We start from the raw sequence: 20,805 nt of genomic DNA on the forward strand, positions 1-20,805 counted from the left end.
TATCTTTAGGCCACTTATAATTACTTATAGCAACAGTTTAGAGATTTATCTGCAAGAATATTAGGGCCTAAGCTCTATTATAAAGCAGGATTTTTTCAGGCTATTTTGGCTTGTATAGAAAAAAGCCTTATCTACAAAAAATATTGAAAGTATATAGAGATCAGTTAGCTTATAGCTCTTTAATCCTGAGATTATATTAATCTAGTTTAAAAAGATAGAGGACTAACAGTCCTCTTCTAGTAACTCTTCTAGATCTATTCTATATATAGAAGATTAGAGAAAGATTAAGTGATTTATTAGAGAGATCTTTACTGATATTAAAGATAAAAATATTAAGAAGCTAAGCTAGACTATATACTATCTCTCTATAAAGAATATCCTGCTTAAAATAGAGAATATAGGCCTTAAAAAGTTATTTAAGAATAAGAAGAAGTAGTACTAGCAGAATAGATCTTTACAGTTTAAAATATAGGTCTCTAAGAGTAATAGTACAATCTTTTACTCTTTAAGTAAGATCCACCAGGTTCAGTAGCTTGACTAGAAGAAGGCTCTATAAGTATAGCTTGCTAAGATCTTAAAAGAGAAGGAAAAGCTATACTGCTAACAGATAAAAGAAAAGAAATAAAGAAAATTACAAGAATAGAAAGATATAAGAGTCTCTGTATAAGAAGCTTATCTCCTGGAGGCAGAGAAAAAGAAGCACTAAAAGAAGAAAGAGTATCTGGCTAAGAAAATATCTATATAGCTTTAAAATAACTTTAAAATAGCCAGAATAGACAAGAAGAAGTCACCAGCAATCTTAAAATTAAAGAATCAAGAAGTTATTACTATCCCAGTGTCTGAAGTTATTGATAAGGCCCCTTCTATTATAAATCATCAAGGAAGGCAGATCCGCCTACCACAGCGGTTTCAGGACTAAAAAAAACTGTTATATAGGCATATCAGGAGTTCAATTATATTACTTCAAAAGATCTCTGTATAGTTCTAATTGTATGTGGCTCTAAAGCCTCATTTTCAACGTGGTGTTGGTGTTGGGAAATCGGGCGGCAGGTGGTAAAGTACGTTATGCTTAGGTAATAAGGAGGGTCGACAAGAAAGAGTACGAAGACCAGTGGCTGCGTCCAGCTCTTGCCTGTGTACTAGCGTCGCTGTAACCCTGGCTCTCCTTCCTGTGGGCGATGATGTCATGACATTGGGTCTTACTTCAATATAACTCTTTATGGAGAGTGATAAATCCGCGCCTTTAACGTGCAAACATGAAGACGTGACACGTCTCTAAGCTTTAGATGACATTAACAACATGCTGAGCTTCTCAAACTGGACCGAGATTGACTTCTTTGGATCGGACTTTTCGGCTGCCCCCTTAGAGGGTACTGGTCCGGTGAGGGCGAAGTACATCCAGAATGTCCAGACACCGTACAAGTTCACCGAGATGTTCCCTATTATCGGTAAAGATGAGCATGGCAATTACTGGCTTAGTGGAACAAGGACAACGCAGAATTGGGACATCATTGGGCAAGCGCTGAGGAGAGGAGAGTCATCTGATTGGGAGTACCTAGCATCCACCCTAGAGACTGCGTATATCACCAGGCCTGTGTATGCATCAACCTCCAGTCCATTGCAGTCCAGAATTGATCTATATCAAAGTCCATGCCAGACAGTCCAGCGACGTCGGGGAAGCTGCTGGGTCCTAGATCCGGGCCTGGGAAGGCTTGTCCGTCAGCACAGTCACCGGTGAAGTTCATCTGTGCGGGTATCGCCTCGGAATTGGTACTGATCGCGATGCTGCTGTGAGGCGGTTCCCCAGTCCTGCAGCTTGGTACCATGGAGGAACCCGAACCCGTCTGCGCTACTTTGTTCCGAATATCCAACACAATCTGGGGTGTCTCCACAGGCATAACCCGTTGCCGGAGGAATATCTCCCGCGCTTCCCAAGCCTGGAGAACCACCCTTGCAAAGACGGTGAAGGCACCCTGCCCGCTGGGCTTGGGGTGCATGGCGCGCGCTTCGTAATTCTCGCTCATAGCCTGCCAGGCCTTCCCTGCGTGGCTTTCTGTGGGCCGCTTCTTTAAGTCGTTGAGAACGTGGATGTACGCCAGGGCTGGGACATGGAAATCTACGAGCCACCGGTACCGACTGGTCAAAGGGGAGAGTCGCAGTCTTGTATCGCACTGCAGCATCTCCAAAGCGTAGAATAGGGCAGCGTTGCGCTGCGCGTCTGTCTGCTGCATCACTGGCGACGTCAAGTGCCGCGCGTAGTGCTCCAGCAGGCGGTTTCTCGCCAGGTAACCGCGCGTCGTCCAGATTGTCATATAGTGGAGCGGGTCAGCGGGGTCGCAAAAAGCGAGGTATTTTTCCTCGATTGCCTTCTGTATAGTCAACATCTCACCGTCTGTAGAAATGGACATGTGGCGAGGATCCTTTGCCTTAGCCACAGCCGCCAGTACCGGGTTGACAAAATTGATGTGAAAGGTGGTATGGCGGATCAGGTCGGCGAGCTCACTACGAACGACCGCGAATAGTGCCTCCGTCGGCTTCTCGCTGTTGGGGGGGGAGGAACTGGTGTCGGGTCGAATCTCAAAGTCATTGACGTTTAACGGAATCCGGCAGTCCCAAGTGGGTGTCAAGGTGGTGACCTTGTGGTCGGACATCTCGCACATGCGATGATCGAAAATCACCATAGACCACCAGAGTCTTCGGCGCATCTCGGCCTCCACGGTAGTATATCGAGTGTATGTCGACTCGTTGTGGAGCCCCATCCGTTGTGCAATCCGGAGGGCGGCGGCCAGCATAGAGGAGAGCGAGCGCGGGTCTGTCTGCGGCGAAACGGAGACCTGAAACCGTTACTATATGTGGTATTTCTTGTCTCATCTGAACACGGATAGACCGCATACCAAGTAGAGGTACACTGCGGTCAAGCCATCGACATTGGTATACTGCCACAGCCGACACTTGATCAATAATTGCCGACACCCCAACCGGTAGCGCGCCAGCAGATCTTCCTTGGACGATTTGAGCAGCCGATGACATTCGTTATCGGTCAGACTCATGACCGCGATGCAGTAGATGCTAAACATGAGTGCCTCCAAGGCGGGATGGATATCCCCAAGATCGCTGACCGCGTCGACAATCCGTGGTTGCAGCGTCGGCGTATGGGTCACTTTCAGCAAGGGATTGACGTTTTCCAGATACGTCTGCCAGAGCCTAAAGATCTGGGCTTGTTCGGGATGCAAGGCGAGAACATTCACATTAGCTTGTGGTAGACCAAAAAGAAGATCATCGCCGGTCTGGTCGTTCGCTTCCGGCTGGTCGATGTGGTGGTCCCAGGCGTTTTTTACCCCGTCGGCCTGCACGTCTGGACTGTCGCCGTCGTCATCTTCGGGTTCAAGTGTCTTCCCTAGGGTTAACGGCTGCCTTAACGACGACAACTTGGAATCAAGCTTACCACTCGGCTAATGGCCTGCCAGAGGTCACTATAAAAAGAATTAGCTACTTCCTGTAGTAAAGTTGGGTTGACCAGGTGTCGAACACTGCCTGCGACGGGACAGGGGTCTGTGCCCTCGCCGTTTCTGACCGTTCACAGCCCCGAGAGACATCAGTGACGACAGGCTCCTGCTTGGCTTGCGGATGCAGGGGTTCGAAATCAATGTTATGCTGGCGAAGTAGGCCTTCGTAGTGGCGCAGACGGTCTAGTAGCACTCGCTCTTGGAATCGGCGACGGCGCGGAGTGAGCGTTGCAGGGACACACTGCGTGTCAGATGCGACACAATTCCCACAGGGAGATTTGTGGTCGCACCTGACTTTTCGCTGTTGACACCTCACACAAGCCCGGAGCCGGGGGGACCTTGCCGAATGGTCTGTCGACATGATGAATGCGACGAGATGCGATGCGATGGGACGAGGATGATGAGGAGAAACAGAGATGCAGAAGAAACATGGGGGTGGCCGGAGGTTACATCGGCCTTTTGCATGGACCGCGGCTAAGTATTCGGCATATTCTATCTCCCGAACTATCCTCCGTGGGATCACGCATGACGGCGACTCTGAATATTGGACAACACCCCAGATAGGATCATAGGTTACTATGCAGGATGGACATCCCAGATTATCTGTGGCTCCTCGGGACCAACTAATGCCCGGAAAGGGGGTCTCTTGCCACTTCCCGCACTTATTGGTCTACGCCCGATGATAGATATTTATATTGCCCTGAGTCTCCATCCGCATCTCATGTACCGTATCGGACTGTTAGTCCACAAAAGTCCATCGCCATGCCTCCAGAAACTCATTACTCGGCGCAAGTCGCCGAAACGTCACCAGATGCACCGACCCAGCCTAAGACTCCCGAGCCCGACAGGACAACGACGACGGTCATTGTGATCATCTCGGTGCTCCTGAGTATGTTCCTCGTCGCGCTAGACAGAACCATCCTCGCCACGGTATGAATTTGCACAAGGACCATCTTAGCGGCCCTCTGCTAACGACTTTCGAGGCCATCCCCCGAATCACAGACGAATTCCATTCTCTTACAAGCGTGGGCTGGTACGGGAGCGCTTATCTGTTGACCTGCTGCGCGTTGCAGTTGATCTTCGGAAAGATCTATACGCTCTTCTCGGTCAAATGGACCCTCCTATGGAGTATTCTGATCTTCGAAGCGTCTTCCGCCCTGAGTGGAGCGGCTCCCAACTCGACCGCTCTGATCGTGGGACGAGCCATCTGCGGTGTTGGTGCGGCTGGAATCTTTGCCGGTGTGGTAGGCGGATATCCCCTTATCACCATATCCACTAATCGCGTTAATCATGGTTTCTCCAGGTGGTCTGCATCATTCATGTTGTCCCTCTCCATAAGCGTCCCCAGGTCCAAGGCATGTTCGGTGCCCTGATGGGGGTTTCTTCGATCGTGGGCCCGTTGATCGGCGGTGGTTTCACTTCGAGCGTCACCTGGAGATGGTGTTTCTACATCAATTTACCTGTAGGAGGCGTGGCCATGCTCGTTATCCTGGTCTTTTTGAAGATACCCGACCAGCCTACCGCCCAGGCCCCCTTGTCCGAGAAGATCAAGCAACTGGATATCCCCGGGACCATCCTCCTGGTCCCGGGCACCGTCTGCCTTCTCCTGGCATTACAATGGGGCGGACAGACCTACTCGGTGAGCGGGCCCTCCTAGACGTGCTTGATTCGTACCTGACCATCTCTAGTGGAATAACGGGCGGGTGATCGCCTTGTTGACTCTGGCCGGCGTCCTCTTGGTCGGCTTTTCTGCCGTCCAAGTCCTCCTCCCGAGAACCGCCACTCTGCCTCCACGGATCTTGAAGCAGCGTAGTGTAGTGGCGGCGTGCTGGACAACCCTGACCATCAACTGTGGAAACTATATCATCAGTAAAAGCCCCGCGACGTACCTCTTCCAAACGCAAGAGCTAACCAAATGGTAGTCTACTTCCTCCCGATCTGGTTCCAATCGATCAAAGGAGCATCTGCTTCCGAGTCCGGCATTCGCACGCTCCCCCTGATGATCTCCATGGTAGCCGGGTCCATAAGCGGTGGCACCCTAAACACCAAAATCGGATACTATACACCACTCGCCATCGTCGGGACATGCCTCATGTGCGTGGGAAACGGGCTGCTCACCACGTTCAAGGTGGATGCCAGCGCGGGGAAATGGATCGGGTACCAGATTCTATACGGTCTCGGCCTGGGCTTGTCATTCCAGGTACCCAACCTAGCGACACAGGCCAGTCTGCCGAAGACGGACGTACCTACCGGGTTAGCGCTGATGTTGTTCGTCACTCTGTTGGGGGCGTCGGTGTTCGTATCGGCTGGAGAGAATGTTCTCGCCAATCAGCTGGTGAAGAGGTTGGCCGGGGTCAAAGGGGTTGATGCCAGTATGATCATCTCCGGCGGCGCCACTTCTTTGCTCCAATCGCTCCCGGATGATGTGCGTAATACCGCTCTTGTTGCATATAATGAGGCGCTGAGAGATGTGTTCCGTGTCGGTTTGATCCCGACATGTCTGAGTGTCCTCGGGGCTGTGTCCCTCGAGTGGAGGAGCGTAAAGAAGCCGGCAGGAAAGATCTCTGCAGAGAACGGAGAGAAAGAGGCAAAGAACGTCGAGAAGGAGACGACTGAGAAAGCGTGAGATTGGAACATGTCCAGTGATGAATGAGCGTGCTGTACACTAGTGGCCAATATAGGCATCTCCTCTTCGGTTTGACAGGTATTTGAGTTATTGTACTATGGAAGAATAGACTGTTTGTGTCATGCCAACCTCCTCTTTCCTCTATCTTTCGATCCTACACCTGTATTATGCTTCAAAAAGTGTCTATACTGGACCGTCCAAGCCTATTACCGAAATCCTCCGTCTTCACTCGCAATAACGATGATCCCGGAGTTTTCTTCAAGCTCTTACCACATCTACACCGTAGACTGTTCTTCCCTTTCCTTCGCCATAGTTGCTGAAAGACAGTCAATCTGATTTCGCTTTCTCCATCGGATTCCCTTGCCTCTAGTTCAATTAATAACGGTGACTGAATCATTGTGTGTAAATCAGCGCGGCATATGTGAGAAACCAACCGAATGCCCTGCAATCCCCTAGGCCCAGCAGAGTGGGAACATGTTTCTGAAGAAGGAACTATACTGACCTGAATATAGGTTTGACATTCTCATCTGCTTCGCATCAAAAAGGACAACCCTAACACGACAAGATGTCTCTATTCGAAGCCCAGCCCCCCCAACCAAAATATACCACTCCAGAACCTACGATCGCATTGCCAAGCACCACGGCTTTAACGGTCAAGGCAAGGTGATACACATAACAGGCGGCGCAAGCGGCGTCGGCTTTAGCATTTCCAAGGCCTTTGCAGCAGCAGGCGTCGCCTGTATCACCATCGTCTCGCGGTCTGCCATTCCGCAGGAACAAGCCAAAACCGCCCTCGAAGCTACCTATCCGTCCGTCCGGGTCGTACTCTTCCAGGCCTCTGTCACAGACAGCGTCCGGATGACCGAAATCCTGCACGAGCTGGGCCCCGTCGACGTCTTGGTTCTCGGCGCCGCAGTCATCCACCGACGCGAGAAGGCAACAGCCATCACCGAACAAGAGCTTACCTCGAGGCGCCCCTTCCAGCCTCGGGTCAAAAGACGATCATCAACATCTTCTCCGCCGCGGCGCAGGTGCATACCACGTGCCGGGTTGGATATGGGTCCAGTAAGGCGGCTGTCGCACAGGTTTTGCAGCGTTTTGGGGCGGACCAGGAGCAGGAGCTGTACGGCAATCCAGTGCGGATCTTTTTGTTTCACTGTGATGAATATATTCCCTGACTCACTTAGGGATGCTATGTGTCACATGTAGATACTAAAATTCTCTTTACTTCTTTAGAAGACTTCCCATCATCATTTCTACAATGCCAGTTCATCTCGAACCGCCTTTCCCTTCACGCGAATCTTCGTGACACTACGCCTCGATGATGGTCAGGTACAAGGCGATATCCTTAGGCCCGACAGTCTTCTATGGCCACTAATGTGGAAGTCTTTGCCTATTGGATATTACCCATATAATAATTCGCACGCGATGGTATGGCGTGGCTCGTCTGGAGCTACTTACCAGTCTTTAAAGAGTCCTGAATCTTCACAGCCAGCGAGGCTTTGATCGCATGTGGTAGAGACATTTAGGGTCTTAGACGCAGAGTCAACGAATTGTGACACCAGGTCTACAGCAGCATCCAAAAGGCGACGGCTGATTCTTTCTACAACCCATGCAAAAGGATAGCTGGAACTTGCCGTGCGAGATCTCCCAGTTGTTAATGTACGATTGCCAGTGCTACAGGCTTCCCCTCTTCATCAGGTCTCCCTCTCTCTCTCTCTCCGCGGCTTCGAGTAGAAGGATACCTGGACGTCTGTCGTGTCCCGTTCTCCTCTGCTATCGCCTACGACCGTCAATACTACGGGTCTTTCCCTCTCCCTGTATTCTCACCCTCCAAATCCGGCTCTCGAACAGGAGAATCGCTTGCTTTGTGCGTTTGGTTTCCTTAGCTATCGCTATGCGAGTACAAACATTACCGTGGTTGTTATTATGCTTCGGGCCCCGACCCCTCGCCTTAAGTTGATCTACCACTTGAAAATACGAATCTGCGCCCAGGCTTGTGTATGGTGGCTTATAACTAATTTTTTTAGGCGGATATGCAAGGTGGATTCTACAAGACCTTTTTCTTATCATCGGCTACGACAGGGACCCCCGTACCGGCATTGCCATTTATTATCCTGTACAGAGGTTAGTAGCGATTCTCAGAACCACTATTTGGCAATTGATTTAATGTCGTTAATGCTACTCACTATCTCATATATCTGTTTTTGGGTGAACTATTACTTTCCGGGTCGTTTCGATAACTCATGAAAAGTCAAGGGAGGGGGTGTGCGGAAATATACGTAAATTTCATCGGATCCTGTAAAGAGAAGGCAACAGTAAAAAGATACAATATAGATTATCTTTCGATCGCCAATGGACCAGACAAAAGGCAAAGAGGAAGTAACAACTCATATAAACACCTATTTAGCAGGATCCTTAGGCTTCCAACGCTTGTCGCATACGAAAATGTCCGCGGATAAGCCCTTCCCAAGGGAGCGGCGGGCAGTTTATAAGAAGGCGAGGCAGCGATGAGATCGCTGAGCTTATGGTATCCGTAGGTACGAGGGTCAAAGTCGGGGTATCTTTTGGTGAGTGGCTGGCCAACTTTAGAGAGCCCAGCCCAGCCATCGCCATCGGAGACTGCTTCTACCTTCGTCCGCAGCAGACTTGCTAAACCGCTATCATTTTGAGCCTGCAGGGCTGATGGATGATCTCCTCCCACGCCAACACTGTCAGCATGCGGCACAAGCTCATCGATATGCACGAGGTTTTCAGTGTAGATAAATTTTTCGCAGGTAGCGACGAACGGCCTGGGTGTCTTATGCTCCCCGAAACCGTACACAGTTAGTCTAGACTTGCTGGGAGAAATTGGTAGTAGAATATTGGTCCTGCCGTTTTCTTGGATCTTTACTTAATTTATCGGGTTTGCACATTACCAGCGCCCTTATGTCTATGAAATAGATTATATAATAAGCCTTTTCAGAGCCGGTCTATTTTTAACTATTCACAATACATCAAAGCTATCGGCTGTTGAGACTTCTAGGGGGAAGATGAAACCGGGTGCTATTATTCTTTTCTATCTACAACCGGCACCACGCCTTTTTGATGCATTGGCGCAGCTAAACAGCAGGGATATAACGACCGTTATTGACCAATTATATTCCTCATACAAGATCTCAAGAGGCAAGAGATTGCCACACAGCCACTTTCCTTCCAGCTACCGTAGTAAATACTAGGACAGGACGAGTATCATCCCTCGGCTTTTAATAAGGAGGCCGTTCAGTAAGAGTGCAGTTCCTCGGTAGGTAAATTCGGAAAATATCACTATGAATCAACTTTGAGTAATCCCAGGCTATATCGCTCTTCTTGAGCTTGCATCTGTTGAGCCACTGGACCTGCCTGTCCACTTTTGGTTCGGTAAAATACACAAGGTTTAGATATATGTTGAGGAATTTTACAGTACATACACAGACAAACAATATTGCAGTTAAATATTTCAAAGTCACTAAGTCTAGTTTCACCATAAGGTTGTTAAAACTATTAAAGAGTGTAACAAGTGACACCAGTGCCTAGACACCTGGCACATAGTACACACGACCTGGAGTTACTTCATCCTGAAAAACGTAAGCTAATCAACAATCACAACACCACAACCCCTCAAATTTCATAACGAACACAAACCATACCTTATCCTAACTCTCAACTATCACATAACAACCATCAAAATGCTCTTCAACACCGGCCTTGCCTCTACCATCGCTCTTGCTATAGGTATTTTCGCGGATCCCGCCCCTCAGGATGACTCCCGTTACGTCCAGCTGCGTATCTACAGCGAACCCGGCTGTTTTGAGCAGAATCAAGGCAAGATGGGAACCTATGATAAAAACTCAACAAATGCCAGACCTTTGGCACACTACTGTTAATTCTGTGTGCTTTGAGCACATGCTGTGTAATGACTCTACTGGTAAGTCTTTCCTGCATTGCTACATTTCTAAACTATCCTTTATTCTTTGCAATCTCTATCTGCTGTCAGCACATACTAATTAAATCCTAGTGGCCATCTATAATGATGTTACCTGCCACTGTAATCGCCACAATGTCGAGATTAATACTTGCCTATCCAATGACAAGGAGCATAGCGACTACTTCGGTTAGTGCTAAGCATGGCATATGACCTTATATTTCTTTGTTCATATACCAGGAGATATAGTCATTATTAAACCTGCATACATCAGTTTTCACCTTCTACGGTAACAGACCCCACAGTTTAAGAAGTCAATCCTCCATTGTCAAGACTTACGGCACTCGTCGAGTTTATAAGTGTCAATTTGATCTCACTTTGTTTCTTCTCTACACCTGGATGGATGATTTCATTTACCCTGACCCCTCGCAAATTTTTAAAGCGATATGCAGGCTACCACAACTATATATATTCTTGTATGTACATGTAGACTGTGCCACTTCCTGCACTTCCTGAAAATGAACTTAGAGCCTCGTCACGGCCTATCATGGCCTAATTGCCGTTCTCCCCGTTAGGCTGCGAATTCGGTACCGTTGTGACGCCTTTGCAAAGTCCAGCACTGCTTCAATTGTACTGGCGCGCGAGGCAGTATCTACTTGCCTTTCTTACCTTCACTGCCTCCTAGAAGTACTAATACGCTATTAAACGTGTCTCTGACTTTCTTTCGAAGCTCTTGGCGAGGTATCTTTAACAGTGGGCAGTCTACCAAGACATGGACTGCTGTTTCCTGTGCGCCATATGCCCACTGATCGTCCTCCCGAAACCCGAAGGTCTTCCCATATGTTGATAGCCAGGAGTGGCCCGCCCGCATTTGTATCAGCAGGTAAGCCCGATTTCTTCGTAGTGGACCGTTCAGCCGTCTTGTAAAAGTGGCAGTTAGTGTACTGTCCATCTTGCGAAGATGACTCCCTTTCTTGATGTCTTCCTCACTGGCAACGGACGTGGTTACGAATGAATGTCCTCTCTCTTGGTAAGAGGAGTCGAAATGGGTGTGTTTTGCCTGGAATTGCCGCTTCCTCGGCCAATCGATCTGCTGCGTTGTTTCCCGGATTGTCGCAATGCTCTAGTATCCACTGAAGACGGAGTGCGACCCCTCTTGCTCTGGCTTCTGTGGCTGCCTGAAGGTTAGCATAGATGATTCGTTTTCATTGTTTATTCCTTGGTGTTTTGAACCGCTTGCAGAGCAGATATGGTGTCGCAAAGGATTGTAGCCGATAGCAGATATCTCGTTGTTGTTCTTCGGGTTTGATGAGCAAGTTTAACCACTAAGTTGATTGCATGGAATATGCCGATCAGTTCGGCGGCGTGGACCGACCACTAGTTCATAGGCCCGACTTGGGTCTGTCGGAATCCAGTGATTTCTAGATCTTTATCAAGTGTCACGGCCGCGGCGCCTAGTGGCCCTGGCGTCCGGTTCTTCTCTACATCTGATTGCAAAAATGCTGCAACTGTTTACACACTTGTCTTCTTTCCGGAGCCCTAATCGCGGGTTACATTAAATTATTTTATGTTATATATTCCGTAACCACAATATAGGTTGCTATTTTAAATGGTAATTGAGCTTTTAGTGACACCACATATTTTACATGGCCAGTTTGCATACAAGCGCATTCTTCCGCCAGTGGACATATCCCATGAGCCCACTAGAGATCCTTCGATCTAAGCAATGGAGCCACCGCTCCAACTTGTGTCTCATCTTGAGACCTGGTGTCTTTCCATCTCTTTGATAAGCGGACTGGCGTTACGAATTTTATGACCGTAGAAATAAAACCCAATTGGGATCAAGATGCATACTGCTTCCACGATTCCCAGAAGAGTACTTGCCCAGTTCAAACCAAGTGTTCCGTACATTGATGGTCCTGCAAGCGGGAGGCATGCACCCATAATGCTGCGCAAAACCATATTACCAGCAAGTGCAGAGGCTGCGTAGATCCCATAGGAACGGGCCATATAGTTATTTGCATAGATAAAGACACACGCGTTCCCCGCACCAAAAGGAACGCCAGCAAGGATAGGTGCGATCCAGTGAACATTAGGGGTGCAAGTCCAGGCGAACCATAACTGACCAATAGCTAGAAGAGTTGCACCAAAACAAACAATACTAACCATAGCCTCAGGTGGCACTGCACCTGTTTCTGGATCTTTGCGGTGAAGATTGATTACTTTGCGGAAAAGAGGCTCAAATGCAATGGCAAGCAGTACGCCAACCCCTATGCCAATAAATGAAAGACCGCCGATTCCTGGCGACCATCCACGTTCTTGCTGGAAGGCAATCGGATAGGCCACGAAACAAAGGTAGAGGACAGCGTATACAATCGCGACATAGGTATCCCAGAACATACTATAATAGCTATTAGCTTAAGATTCTGTATAAGCTTGGCTGAGTGTGGTTGCAGTGAAAGGGGCGGGAATGGGGTTTGTACCATATCGGCTCTGTTATGATCATCACAAACGGCCGACTGAGACTAGTGCTAAGCAATGCCTTCAAGTCTTGCCCACCATCGTAGCGGGTCCACCATTTTGGATTTTGTGTTTCCTTTCGTTGTTTTTCTGCTCGTTTCCTCAAAATAACAGGAGCATATGTTTCTTTGATAGAAGCCATCAACATCAAGACAAAGCCTCCAATGATGAGGACAATCCAATTTGTCCATCGCCAGCCTAAATATTCAAAAATAAAGCCACCGATAATTGGTCCATAAACAGGGCCATTCGTAGGACCAATGGACCAGAAGCCAAATGCTAATGCCCGGTGCTTGTCGGAGACAATATCATTGACAGACGCAGGAGAGTTTGACATCATGGCACTTCCAAAGAAGCCTCCAAAGAACCGACTCACGAGAATTGATCTTATATTTGAGGCTAGGGCGCTCGGCAGTATGAGGGAGAGGAATATTGTCATAGAGACAATATAAACAGGTCGTCTACCCACAACTTCACTTAGCGGGGCGAAAATGATAGATCCTGTAGCCATGCCGAGGAGGTAGGTGGTGATACCAAGAAGGGCCACGATTTTAGATATATGAAATTCTTCTTGCAGCCCTGGGATTCCTGATGTGTAGAGAGTGCTGAAGAGACTAACAACGGTTGCGCCAAGACTCATTGTCATAACAGTGAGGCCTTTATACCATAGCGGCCACAAACGAGGATTCTGGCTATCTTGAGGCTCCCAGTAGACTTCGAGTTCAGGAGGGTTCAGGATGCTGGGTAACTTGGAAACTGTAGGCTCAAGATTTGGAATAGTGTAGCCCTCGGCACCCGTACTATAGCTCCGTGTTAAGCCAAACTCATCCACCCAAGCTCTTGCTGGGTCGCGATGTTCAAGAGAATTCATAGTGGAGAACTGCGTTACTAGAAAAAAAAATTGGCTTCAACATACAACTGGGAAAAGTAACGGTGAAAAGCCCAGCTTCGCTATATATAAGGGACCAAAAATACAGAGGCTGTTTTGTCATCCATGTATACCGCCGAGCGGGATGCCGATAACCTTGTGGGGCCAACATAAACTCGGCTATTATACGCTACAGTAATCCGCTAGCAGCCGGGATCTCGCCACTCCCCCATCGACTTCTCTCAACATTAGCAAAGTATAATCGAAAAACACACTCCCAGTATCCGCACAAAATGCCACCACACACATCCTCTGATCCTTTGGGCCCACCGTTCCAATGTAGTTACCCAGAATGCAGGGCACAGTATCGACGCAAAGAACACCTGAATCGACATGTTGCCAACCATGCGCAAGGAGATCGCTTTTCTTGCCCGTATTGCAAGAGTACATTGACAAGAAGGGATGCTGAGATATATTTCTACATTTACTGTATACAAGCTAACTAATATTCAGCGATCTCTTACGCCGGCACATCTGGAATTACCATCCAGGGAAACAACCACTCCCGTCTCGAACCCGGAAGGCATGCAGCACTTGTCATATCCGGAAAACACGCTGTAATGGTGGATCGCCTTGCAATGCATGCCAGCGACGAGGCGTTACCTGCTCACTTACTGAGAATGGAAACGCACGTGACGGATGCAATCTCAATAAGAGTATTAGCGACTTGCAGAGGCCACCCGACATACAAGTTGGCTCCGCACTACCTAAGTCCAACATATCTAATTCGACTTCCGACGTATCTCGATGGGTCGCTCATGACTACGTCGATATCTACTTTAAAAGTTTTCATCCGGTGTGGCCATTCATTCACCAAGGTACGTTTGATTTATCTAAGGAGCCTTGTATACTTATCCAATCTATTGTCATGATTGGCTTGTGGATTGAAGGAGGTCAAAACGCGCGGGACGCAGCAGTGGATCTCCATCATAAACTATGTACTGCGATTCGTGCTCAGATGGTGAGAAATTGCGGTATCCTTTTGAGATCTTGACTCCAAACTGAACTCGCCCGTGCATCACAGGACCAATGGTTTATACCTGAATCAAGGTCGCTCCAAAACACTAGTACATGCTGGCCTATGGCGACATACCAGAGTGTGCTCCTGCAGGTTATTTTTGCACTATTAAATGCTAAAGAGCAGACGATTCCTGATTTAAGCTTCCGATACCGACTCCAACCTGACGAATACGAACTACTAGTGCGTCTTGTCCAAAGCTGTCGGCGACTGGGTATGTTTACCTACCCAAATATGCTTGCACAGCACGGTCCTACTGCGCCACTAGCACTTGTTTGGGTGAATGTGGAAGAGATCAAACGATTTGGATTGGCACTCTATAAGGTGTGCCGGATGTGCACTCGGTCTGACTCAGCTGGTGGAGACATCAATGGTGCGGAGTGTGAGTTGTTGGGCTTGCATGACTTGTTGTTCTGCCTGCCGGATAGCGATGAGGTGTGGAATGCTCCATTTAGTATGGGATCTGAGATACTTCAGAAGGTTGCTTCACAAACAAACTTGAGAGATAATCGAGATTCGAAGGGTTGGATCTCTCAAACGTCGACCGTTCTGCATGACACAGGCGTTGCCTTCGAGTGGATATAGTCAGTCATAGTATCGTTGGCGCATTGGGAGCCAATTATTCCTGTTGACAGTTGTATCTTCAAAACTGTTTTCATATCAGCCCCGTGAACAGCCCGTGTGCACTGTCCAAAATATAAAGACTGTTGTATATTTTATAATTATCTTCTATTGTTCCTCCCCCAGCAATTCCACCCTTGCAGACATCTCCACCAATAAGACAATTTTCCATCCTTGCTGTGATCCGTCCCCAGCCTGGCCTTTGCCTTGTCTGAGATAATGTATGATATTTCTCACGTTTAAGTCTTAACAGTAAACCAAATGGCCTCTTTGAGCACTATGTGGAAGGAAAACTGAGCTTACCTTCAGAAATGACTCGGTAGGCAACCACATATTAAGGGACAGTTCTGTTTCTTCCATTTTCCCCTTAGTTGTCTCGCTACCGCCGAGCTCTTGGAATTTTCTAGGATACTCTCAATCTAGCACACATTGTATAATGCTGGTCGGTTCTCAGGAATGATCAGCGGATATCTAGTTTTAGCACCAACTGTGAAGATTTGTCTTGTAGCTCAAAATGGTTGATATATTTCTAATTTACAGACCTTGGTATAACAAACACCTCAGAATGATGCTATTCTGCACTCAGATTCAATTTGGGCTCCCGGTTCAATACTCATTAATTCTTTCTCCGGCAGGCCCACTAGTCCAGAGATGGATAGGCCTTTGCTAATTCCACCACTGAGTCGGACATTTCAGGCTATAGTGGGATACATACAAACCCTCCACTGACTAGCACAAACTTTGGAGAATGAATCAGAGTGTTTGACCCGCCTGTTTTGGAGCTAGGTGTGATAATCGACAAAAGAAATAGATGTCTATAGAAAAGAGATAAAAACAGATGTTAGGTATCTTGCACCATAATCTGTGAGTAACAAAGTTTGAGGACAATCAGGAGGAATGTTCTGGTTGCTACTGACCTTTTGGTTTATGCAAACACTAGGTGGGATGCCGAGAGGGAGTGTCCGAGTGCATCGGTATCCCGCTTACGTCATATGCTTCCATGGATAACTGAATAACAAATCCAATAATTAGATAATGGACCTGATGAAGAATATCTTTTTCACTGACCATGACAGTCAAATCTTTAGAGCTCCAAGTGGGATAATCCGATGACTTAAAAATTCTATAGTAAGCAGAAGTCGATTACATGTACAAAAGTTTAAAATTCACTACTCCCCCGAAAATTACTTAAACCATATGACTGACCTCTTCTTGTTTGTCTATTGATCCAGACCAAGCCTTTCATAAAAACGAGAATAAGCAAAGGCCCATCCAATCTCTATACTTTTAAATTCTCTCTGCCCATCGGAAAGTTTTTCTTGTCTATCCTATATCTCAGTCGCCTCCAGTTGCAAGAATGGTATCTGTACCTAATACCAGTCTCACCGTCACCCATATCACCACTGCGACTGCCATCCTGAACATCGATGGTATCAATTTTTTGACAGATCCTTACTTTGGAGCAACCGAAGGGACCGAATATGATACAACTCCAGCTTGGGAGAAAGTGGATTTGAAGGCGTTTGGCTTTGAAAATATACCGCCACCACCACACCTTATCAATCGTCAAGGCGCAGCACTACAGCTCCATGACCTGCCACCAATTGACGCGGTGCTTCTGAGCCATGAAGATCACCTTGATAATCTAGACCCAGAAGGTCGTAAATTGCTTGATGGCCGGAAAGTTTTCACCACAATGGACGGTGCATCTAATCTCCGTCCTCGACCCGGAGTTGTTGGCCTCCGCCCCTGGGAGACTGTGATTTCCAACATTGGAGGAAAGGTTTTTCGAATCACTGGGACGCCCTGCAAGCATTTCCCAGGTGGAGAGGTAACTGGTTTTATTCTAGAGGCGGATTCCTTCGGTATCCATGCCTCCGGAAAGCCCAATGCAATCTACTTCTCCGGAGATACTGTCTACATTGACGAGCTGAAAGAAATTGGGAACAAATGGCATATCACTGCTGCGCTTCTTAATCTGGGTAATGCAACATTCCATTTTCCAACCGGTCCTCTTCAGATCACGATGGATGGAAAACAAGCTGTTCAACTCATGCGTGAGATCGGCGCTGATGTTATGATTCCAATCCATTTCGAGTCATGGGCCCATTTCACCGAGGACAGGGAGGGGTTGATGAAAGTGTTCACGCAGGAGGAATTTATGCATAAAGTGTGCTGGACAACCCCGGGTGTTCCAAAAGTTGTTTATTAGATGCTTATCTTGAGGATTTGTGGCCTTACCACTAGTACATTTCTGTGGAAGGCTCTGACCATATTATTTGAAACTCTTGCAGTGTCTCATTATTCAATATTTGAATCTAGCAAGTGGTCCTTACTGTGAGCTAAAAGTATTAGTTCATCATGCTATTGGTTCTTTCTAAAATGGATAATCTTGCTACTGAAACCTTGTATCTATGCATGTTGACCTGCTATTTATTCTTCCTTATCAAGGTCAGTGAATTACATAGCTGTCAAGGAGTGTTCCTTTCCAAATAAATTCACCTACCTCATTGAGTGGTAGTGTCAAAGGCCTAGACCGAATCCTGCCTGTGGCACAACTCTACTTTATTCACTGTTGATCCGATCCTACAACACCCACCAAAATCCCAGAGCCCCTGTACGGTATGGTGACAAACTCAACAAGTGCCAGACCTTTGGCACCACCACTGTTAAGTCTGTACACTTTGAGCACATGCTGTATAATAACTGTTCCGGTAAGTCTTTCCTGCATTGCTATGTTTTTAAACTAACCTTTGTTGTTTGCAATCTCTGTCTGCTGTCAGAATATACTAATTAAGTGTTAGTGGCCATCTATAATAATGTTACCTGCTATCTTAATCACCACAATGTTGAGATTAATACTTGCCTATCTGGTGACAAGGAGTACAGCAGCTACCTTGTTCACCTCAATCCAACACAATGTCGCAAACTACTGTTACCGACACTGAAATGCAGCCTCGAATAGCCGTGATGGGCAAGGTCGATTCGCGACAAAGCTCTCGAGGCCTAGAGGTTCATACCGACCAAGACAGGGCCCCCAACAACGTCGCAAGCACCGATCGCATACAACCCTTACCCCTGGACACATCTGAACCCCCTTCCCCACGAGATATCCACGGGATCAAGTGGGCGTTCGCTGGTAAGCTAGAGAGAGGATTCGCATGATCCATAACTCCCAAGTTTGGGTATGGTTCCTGATCATACGCGTTTGTAGTGACTGCCATCTTGTCCAGCGTGTTCTTATTCGCGCTGGATCAGACTATTGTCGCGGATGTTCAGCCAAATATTATCGCCGAGTTTAAGTCAATTTCTAAATTACCTTGGCTGTCGGTGTCATTTCTTCTCGGAACTGCGAGCACTAATCTGCTCTGGTAAGCATTGGCATCAATCCGAACCGTTTTCAGCGAAGTTCCTTGAAATTAACTGCCAACGAATGTGCTTAGGGGGCGAATATATAGCCAATTTAATCCAAAATGGATCTATGTGCTCTGCGTGGTGATTTTCTAGATCGGTTCGGCCATATGCGGGGCGGCGCCCAACATGGATGCCCTCATTATCGGACGTGCTCTGGGGGGCCTTGGCGGCGGAGGAATGTACTTGGGAGTCATGATGATGCTGTCTCTGTTCACGACACCTGTGGAACGACCCAAGTATATCGGCATCATCGGAGTGGTATTCGGCTTTGGCACCGTGTGAGTTGCTCTCTTCGCGGGGAGTGGGGAGCAGACCAAATCGGATTACTGACTATGGTATCTTTGCTACAACCTAGGACCTGTGATTGGAGGGGCTTTTGCCTCCAATGCGTCCGCGACGTGGAGATGGGCCTTTTATATCAATCTTTGCATCGGAGGCGCCTTTGCGCCAGCGTATTTCTTCTTGCTTCCATCCCGTGATCTCCGGCCGGGGATGAAGTTCCGGGACCGAATGAAGGCTGTGGACTGGATAGGAAACACTCTCGTGATCGGGATGTATGTCTCTATACTCATGGCCATCTCATTTGGCGGCACAACATTTTCGTGGAACAGCGCCCAAGAGATCGCTCTGTTCGTGGTCGCGGGCGTTCTGTTCATCGCGCTTAGCATCCATCAAGTCTGGTCTGACTGGCAGAATCGAATGTTTCCAGTTCATTTCCTGAAGAATAGAGGCCTGTTGATCCAATTCTTGGTGGGAGCCTCTGCGGGGACGTCGTCCTTTGTGACCATCTATTTCATCCCGCTATACTTTCAGTTCGTGCAGGACACCAATTCTCTACTGGCAGGTGTACGGTTATTACCATTCATCGGCTCCCTGGCGGTCTTCACCATGTTAAACGGCCACCTCATGGCACGGCTGGGATACAGCATGCCATGGTATGTCACCGGATCTGTTCTAGTCATCGCCGCCAACGCCATGCTCTACCGAATTGATCTCTCGACGTCCAACGGATACATCTACGGAGCCATGATTCTCAACGGAATTGGCACCGGCATGTTTCTAAATGCTCCATTCGCCGTGGCCCAATGGCTGGCTCCACGCAAGGAGACATCGAGTGCTGTGGGATTCATCATGTGTTCTCGAGGAGGAGGACTGGCGATCGCACTGTCCATCGCCAACGCCATCTTTCTGAACCTAGCCGATAACAGGATTCGCCACGATTTTCCCGACCTAGACAAGACGGAGATTCAGAGTTTAACCTCCGGCTCGGGGAGCACTCTCTTGAAAACGCTGAATCCCGACCAGCAACAGCAAGTCCTCGCTGCTATTGTGTTTGCCATCAGTCGTGTTTTTATCACGTCCATAGCCTCCGGCTGCTTTTGTCTCATCCTATCGCTTTTCATGGATCGCAAGAAACACAAGCTTGGTTAGCTTCCTGTATTAATAAAGGCGCATATTTTCTCATTTCTCCCGAGATGCGCCCTAGGGGAGTTTCAATTTCATAACATAAGAAACGCGTGTACCAGTCACATACTACAGGCGCCCACTGGCCCCCTTCTCCTTGTGGAGTTACTGCTCTAATACAATTACTTCGAAGTAGCTTGACATTCTTCGAAACCGCGGCCGCGCCTTTTGCCATCTATTTACCCCCAAAACACAGGATTACTTGAACGTGGGGAAATTCCTCGACACCTCGCACGCAAATGAAATTTAGGATACTGTATTGTAGTTGCCATCGATGATGTTTCTGTTAGACATGACGTGCGTGGGAAACCCACCCTTCCAGTGTAGTGAGTACTAGAGAAACAGTAAGCTCTGTGTGTCAGATGAAGTGAGTTGAGGGATTATTGCCCATGCCATGAGAAAAGTGCCATGGTATCCACTACGACCAAAGTTGCGCCCATGGACGTATCTAAAGAAAGGATTATACGTGGTGATAGAAAATTACATTAAGGTTTTGCAGAAAAACCTAGAAGATGTTTTACATACAATCCTACGACTCTCGATGCATTCAAGGCTAGCTAGGTAGCTAGTGAGTGGTAATGCAGAAAGCCCACCTTCCTCCAATAATCCATAAACTTGGACACCATATCAGGACTGACAGGTCTGACGTCCCTCGCCATGGTGCAGCTATGCTCCTTGGCTAGTTCAGTATCTAAAATCAGTCCCCCACAGGCCATCCGTTCAAAGTTGGTCTCGAGCCAGTCCGGCATACCGGGTCTTGCGGCG

At 47.8% G+C, this 20,805-nt stretch overlaps 7 protein-coding genes across 7 annotated transcripts; 5 read left to right on the forward strand and 2 right to left on the reverse strand.

Moving 5' to 3' along the window:
- Positions 1-1,385: 1,385 nt before the first annotated feature.
- BDW43DRAFT_186738 (transcription factor domain-containing protein) lies at positions 1,386-3,912 on the reverse strand. Its single transcript, XM_032038958.1, has 4 exons — positions 3,530-3,912; positions 3,446-3,473; positions 2,895-3,392; positions 1,386-2,834 (listed from the first exon to the last, which is right to left on the reverse strand). Exons 1-4 carry the CDS (start codon positions 3,865-3,867, stop codon positions 1,584-1,586), a joined length of 2,115 nt encoding a protein of 704 aa, XP_031896403.1. The 5' UTR covers positions 3,868-3,912; the 3' UTR covers positions 1,386-1,583.
- Positions 3,913-4,055: 143 nt separating this feature from the next.
- BDW43DRAFT_287906 (MDR family MFS transporter) lies at positions 4,056-6,175 on the forward strand. The gene is made up of 5 exons (XM_032043206.1): positions 4,056-4,436; positions 4,490-4,750; positions 4,810-5,145; positions 5,195-5,375; positions 5,429-6,175. Exons 1-5 carry the CDS (start codon positions 4,269-4,271, stop codon positions 6,130-6,132), a joined length of 1,650 nt encoding a protein of 549 aa, XP_031896404.1. The 5' UTR covers positions 4,056-4,268; the 3' UTR covers positions 6,133-6,175.
- A 3,664-nt stretch (positions 6,176-9,839) lies between these two features.
- BDW43DRAFT_314768 (uncharacterized protein) lies at positions 9,840-10,269 on the forward strand (the record flags this gene model as incomplete). Its single annotated transcript, XM_032047897.1, has 3 exons — positions 9,840-9,957; positions 10,016-10,078; positions 10,169-10,269. The coding sequence occupies 3 exons, from the start codon at positions 9,840-9,842 to the stop codon at positions 10,267-10,269; spliced, it is 282 nt and encodes a 93-aa protein (XP_031896405.1).
- A 1,417-nt stretch (positions 10,270-11,686) lies between these two features.
- On the reverse strand, positions 11,687-13,480 carry BDW43DRAFT_287909 (MFS transporter). The gene is made up of 2 exons (XM_032043207.1): positions 12,559-13,480; positions 11,687-12,476 (listed from the first exon to the last, which is right to left on the reverse strand). Exons 1-2 carry the CDS (start codon positions 13,464-13,466, stop codon positions 11,828-11,830), a joined length of 1,557 nt encoding a protein of 518 aa, XP_031896406.1. The 5' UTR covers positions 13,467-13,480; the 3' UTR covers positions 11,687-11,827.
- A 219-nt stretch (positions 13,481-13,699) lies between these two features.
- BDW43DRAFT_287913 (Zn(II)2Cys6 transcription factor) lies at positions 13,700-15,366 on the forward strand. The gene is made up of 3 exons (XM_032043208.1): positions 13,700-13,923; positions 13,977-14,484; positions 14,548-15,366. The coding sequence occupies exons 1-3, from the start codon at positions 13,757-13,759 to the stop codon at positions 15,124-15,126; spliced, it is 1,254 nt and encodes a 417-aa protein (XP_031896407.1). The 5' UTR covers positions 13,700-13,756; the 3' UTR covers positions 15,127-15,366.
- Positions 15,367-16,258: 892 nt separating this feature from the next.
- BDW43DRAFT_186799 (MBL fold metallo-hydrolase) lies at positions 16,259-17,553 on the forward strand. Its single transcript, XM_032038959.1, has 2 exons — positions 16,259-16,290; positions 16,395-17,553. The coding sequence occupies exon 2, from the start codon at positions 16,520-16,522 to the stop codon at positions 17,372-17,374; it is 855 nt and encodes a 284-aa protein (XP_031896408.1). The 5' UTR covers positions 16,259-16,290; positions 16,395-16,519; the 3' UTR covers positions 17,375-17,553.
- Positions 17,554-18,081: 528 nt separating this feature from the next.
- BDW43DRAFT_322076 (MFS general substrate transporter) lies at positions 18,082-20,282 on the forward strand (the record flags this gene model as incomplete). Its single annotated transcript, XM_032049479.1, has 5 exons — positions 18,082-18,301; positions 18,377-18,533; positions 18,606-18,657; positions 18,814-18,854; positions 18,981-20,282. 5 exons carry the CDS (start codon positions 18,082-18,084, stop codon positions 20,005-20,007), a joined length of 1,497 nt encoding a protein of 498 aa, XP_031896409.1. The 3' UTR covers positions 20,008-20,282.
- Between the last annotated feature and the right edge of the window lie 523 nt (positions 20,283-20,805).

The sequence above is a fragment of the Aspergillus alliaceus genome (genome assembly GCF_009176365.1).
Source record: "Aspergillus alliaceus strain CBS 536.65 unplaced genomic scaffold BDW43scaffold_51, whole genome shotgun sequence".
Lineage (NCBI taxonomy): Eukaryota > Fungi > Ascomycota > Eurotiomycetes > Eurotiales > Aspergillaceae > Aspergillus > Aspergillus alliaceus.

Coding starts and splice junctions, on each gene's coding strand:
- BDW43DRAFT_186738 (XM_032038958.1), bottom strand. CDS start 3,867: ATGTCGACAGACCATTCGGCAAGGTCCCCCCGGCTCCGGGCTTGTGTG. Junction 3,393..3,445: donor GGCAGGCCATTAGCCGAGTG/GTAAGCTTGATT, acceptor ACCCTAGGGAAG/ACACTTGAACCCGAAGATGA. Junction 2,835..2,894: donor CCGCAGTGTACCTCTACTTG/GTATGCGGTCTA, acceptor TAACGGTTTCAG/GTCTCCGTTTCGCCGCAGAC.
- BDW43DRAFT_287906 (XM_032043206.1), top strand. CDS start 4,269: ATGCCTCCAGAAACTCATTACTCGGCGCAAGTCGCCGAAACGTCACCA. Junction 4,437..4,489: donor ACAGAACCATCCTCGCCACG/GTATGAATTTGC, acceptor ACGACTTTCGAG/GCCATCCCCCGAATCACAGA. Junction 4,751..4,809: donor CTGGAATCTTTGCCGGTGTG/GTAGGCGGATAT, acceptor TGGTTTCTCCAG/GTGGTCTGCATCATTCATGT.
- BDW43DRAFT_287909 (XM_032043207.1), bottom strand. CDS start 13,466: ATGAATTCTCTTGAACATCGCGACCCAGCAAGAGCTTGGGTGGATGAG. Junction 12,477..12,558: donor ATCATAACAGAGCCGATATG/GTACAAACCCCA, acceptor TAGCTATTATAG/TATGTTCTGGGATACCTATG.
- BDW43DRAFT_186799 (XM_032038959.1), top strand. CDS start 16,520: ATGGTATCTGTACCTAATACCAGTCTCACCGTCACCCATATCACCACT.
- BDW43DRAFT_287913 (XM_032043208.1), top strand. CDS start 13,757: ATGCCACCACACACATCCTCTGATCCTTTGGGCCCACCGTTCCAATGT. Junction 13,924..13,976: donor AAGAGTACATTGACAAGAAG/GGATGCTGAGAT, acceptor ACTAATATTCAG/CGATCTCTTACGCCGGCACA. Junction 14,485..14,547: donor CTGCGATTCGTGCTCAGATG/GTGAGAAATTGC, acceptor CGTGCATCACAG/GACCAATGGTTTATACCTGA.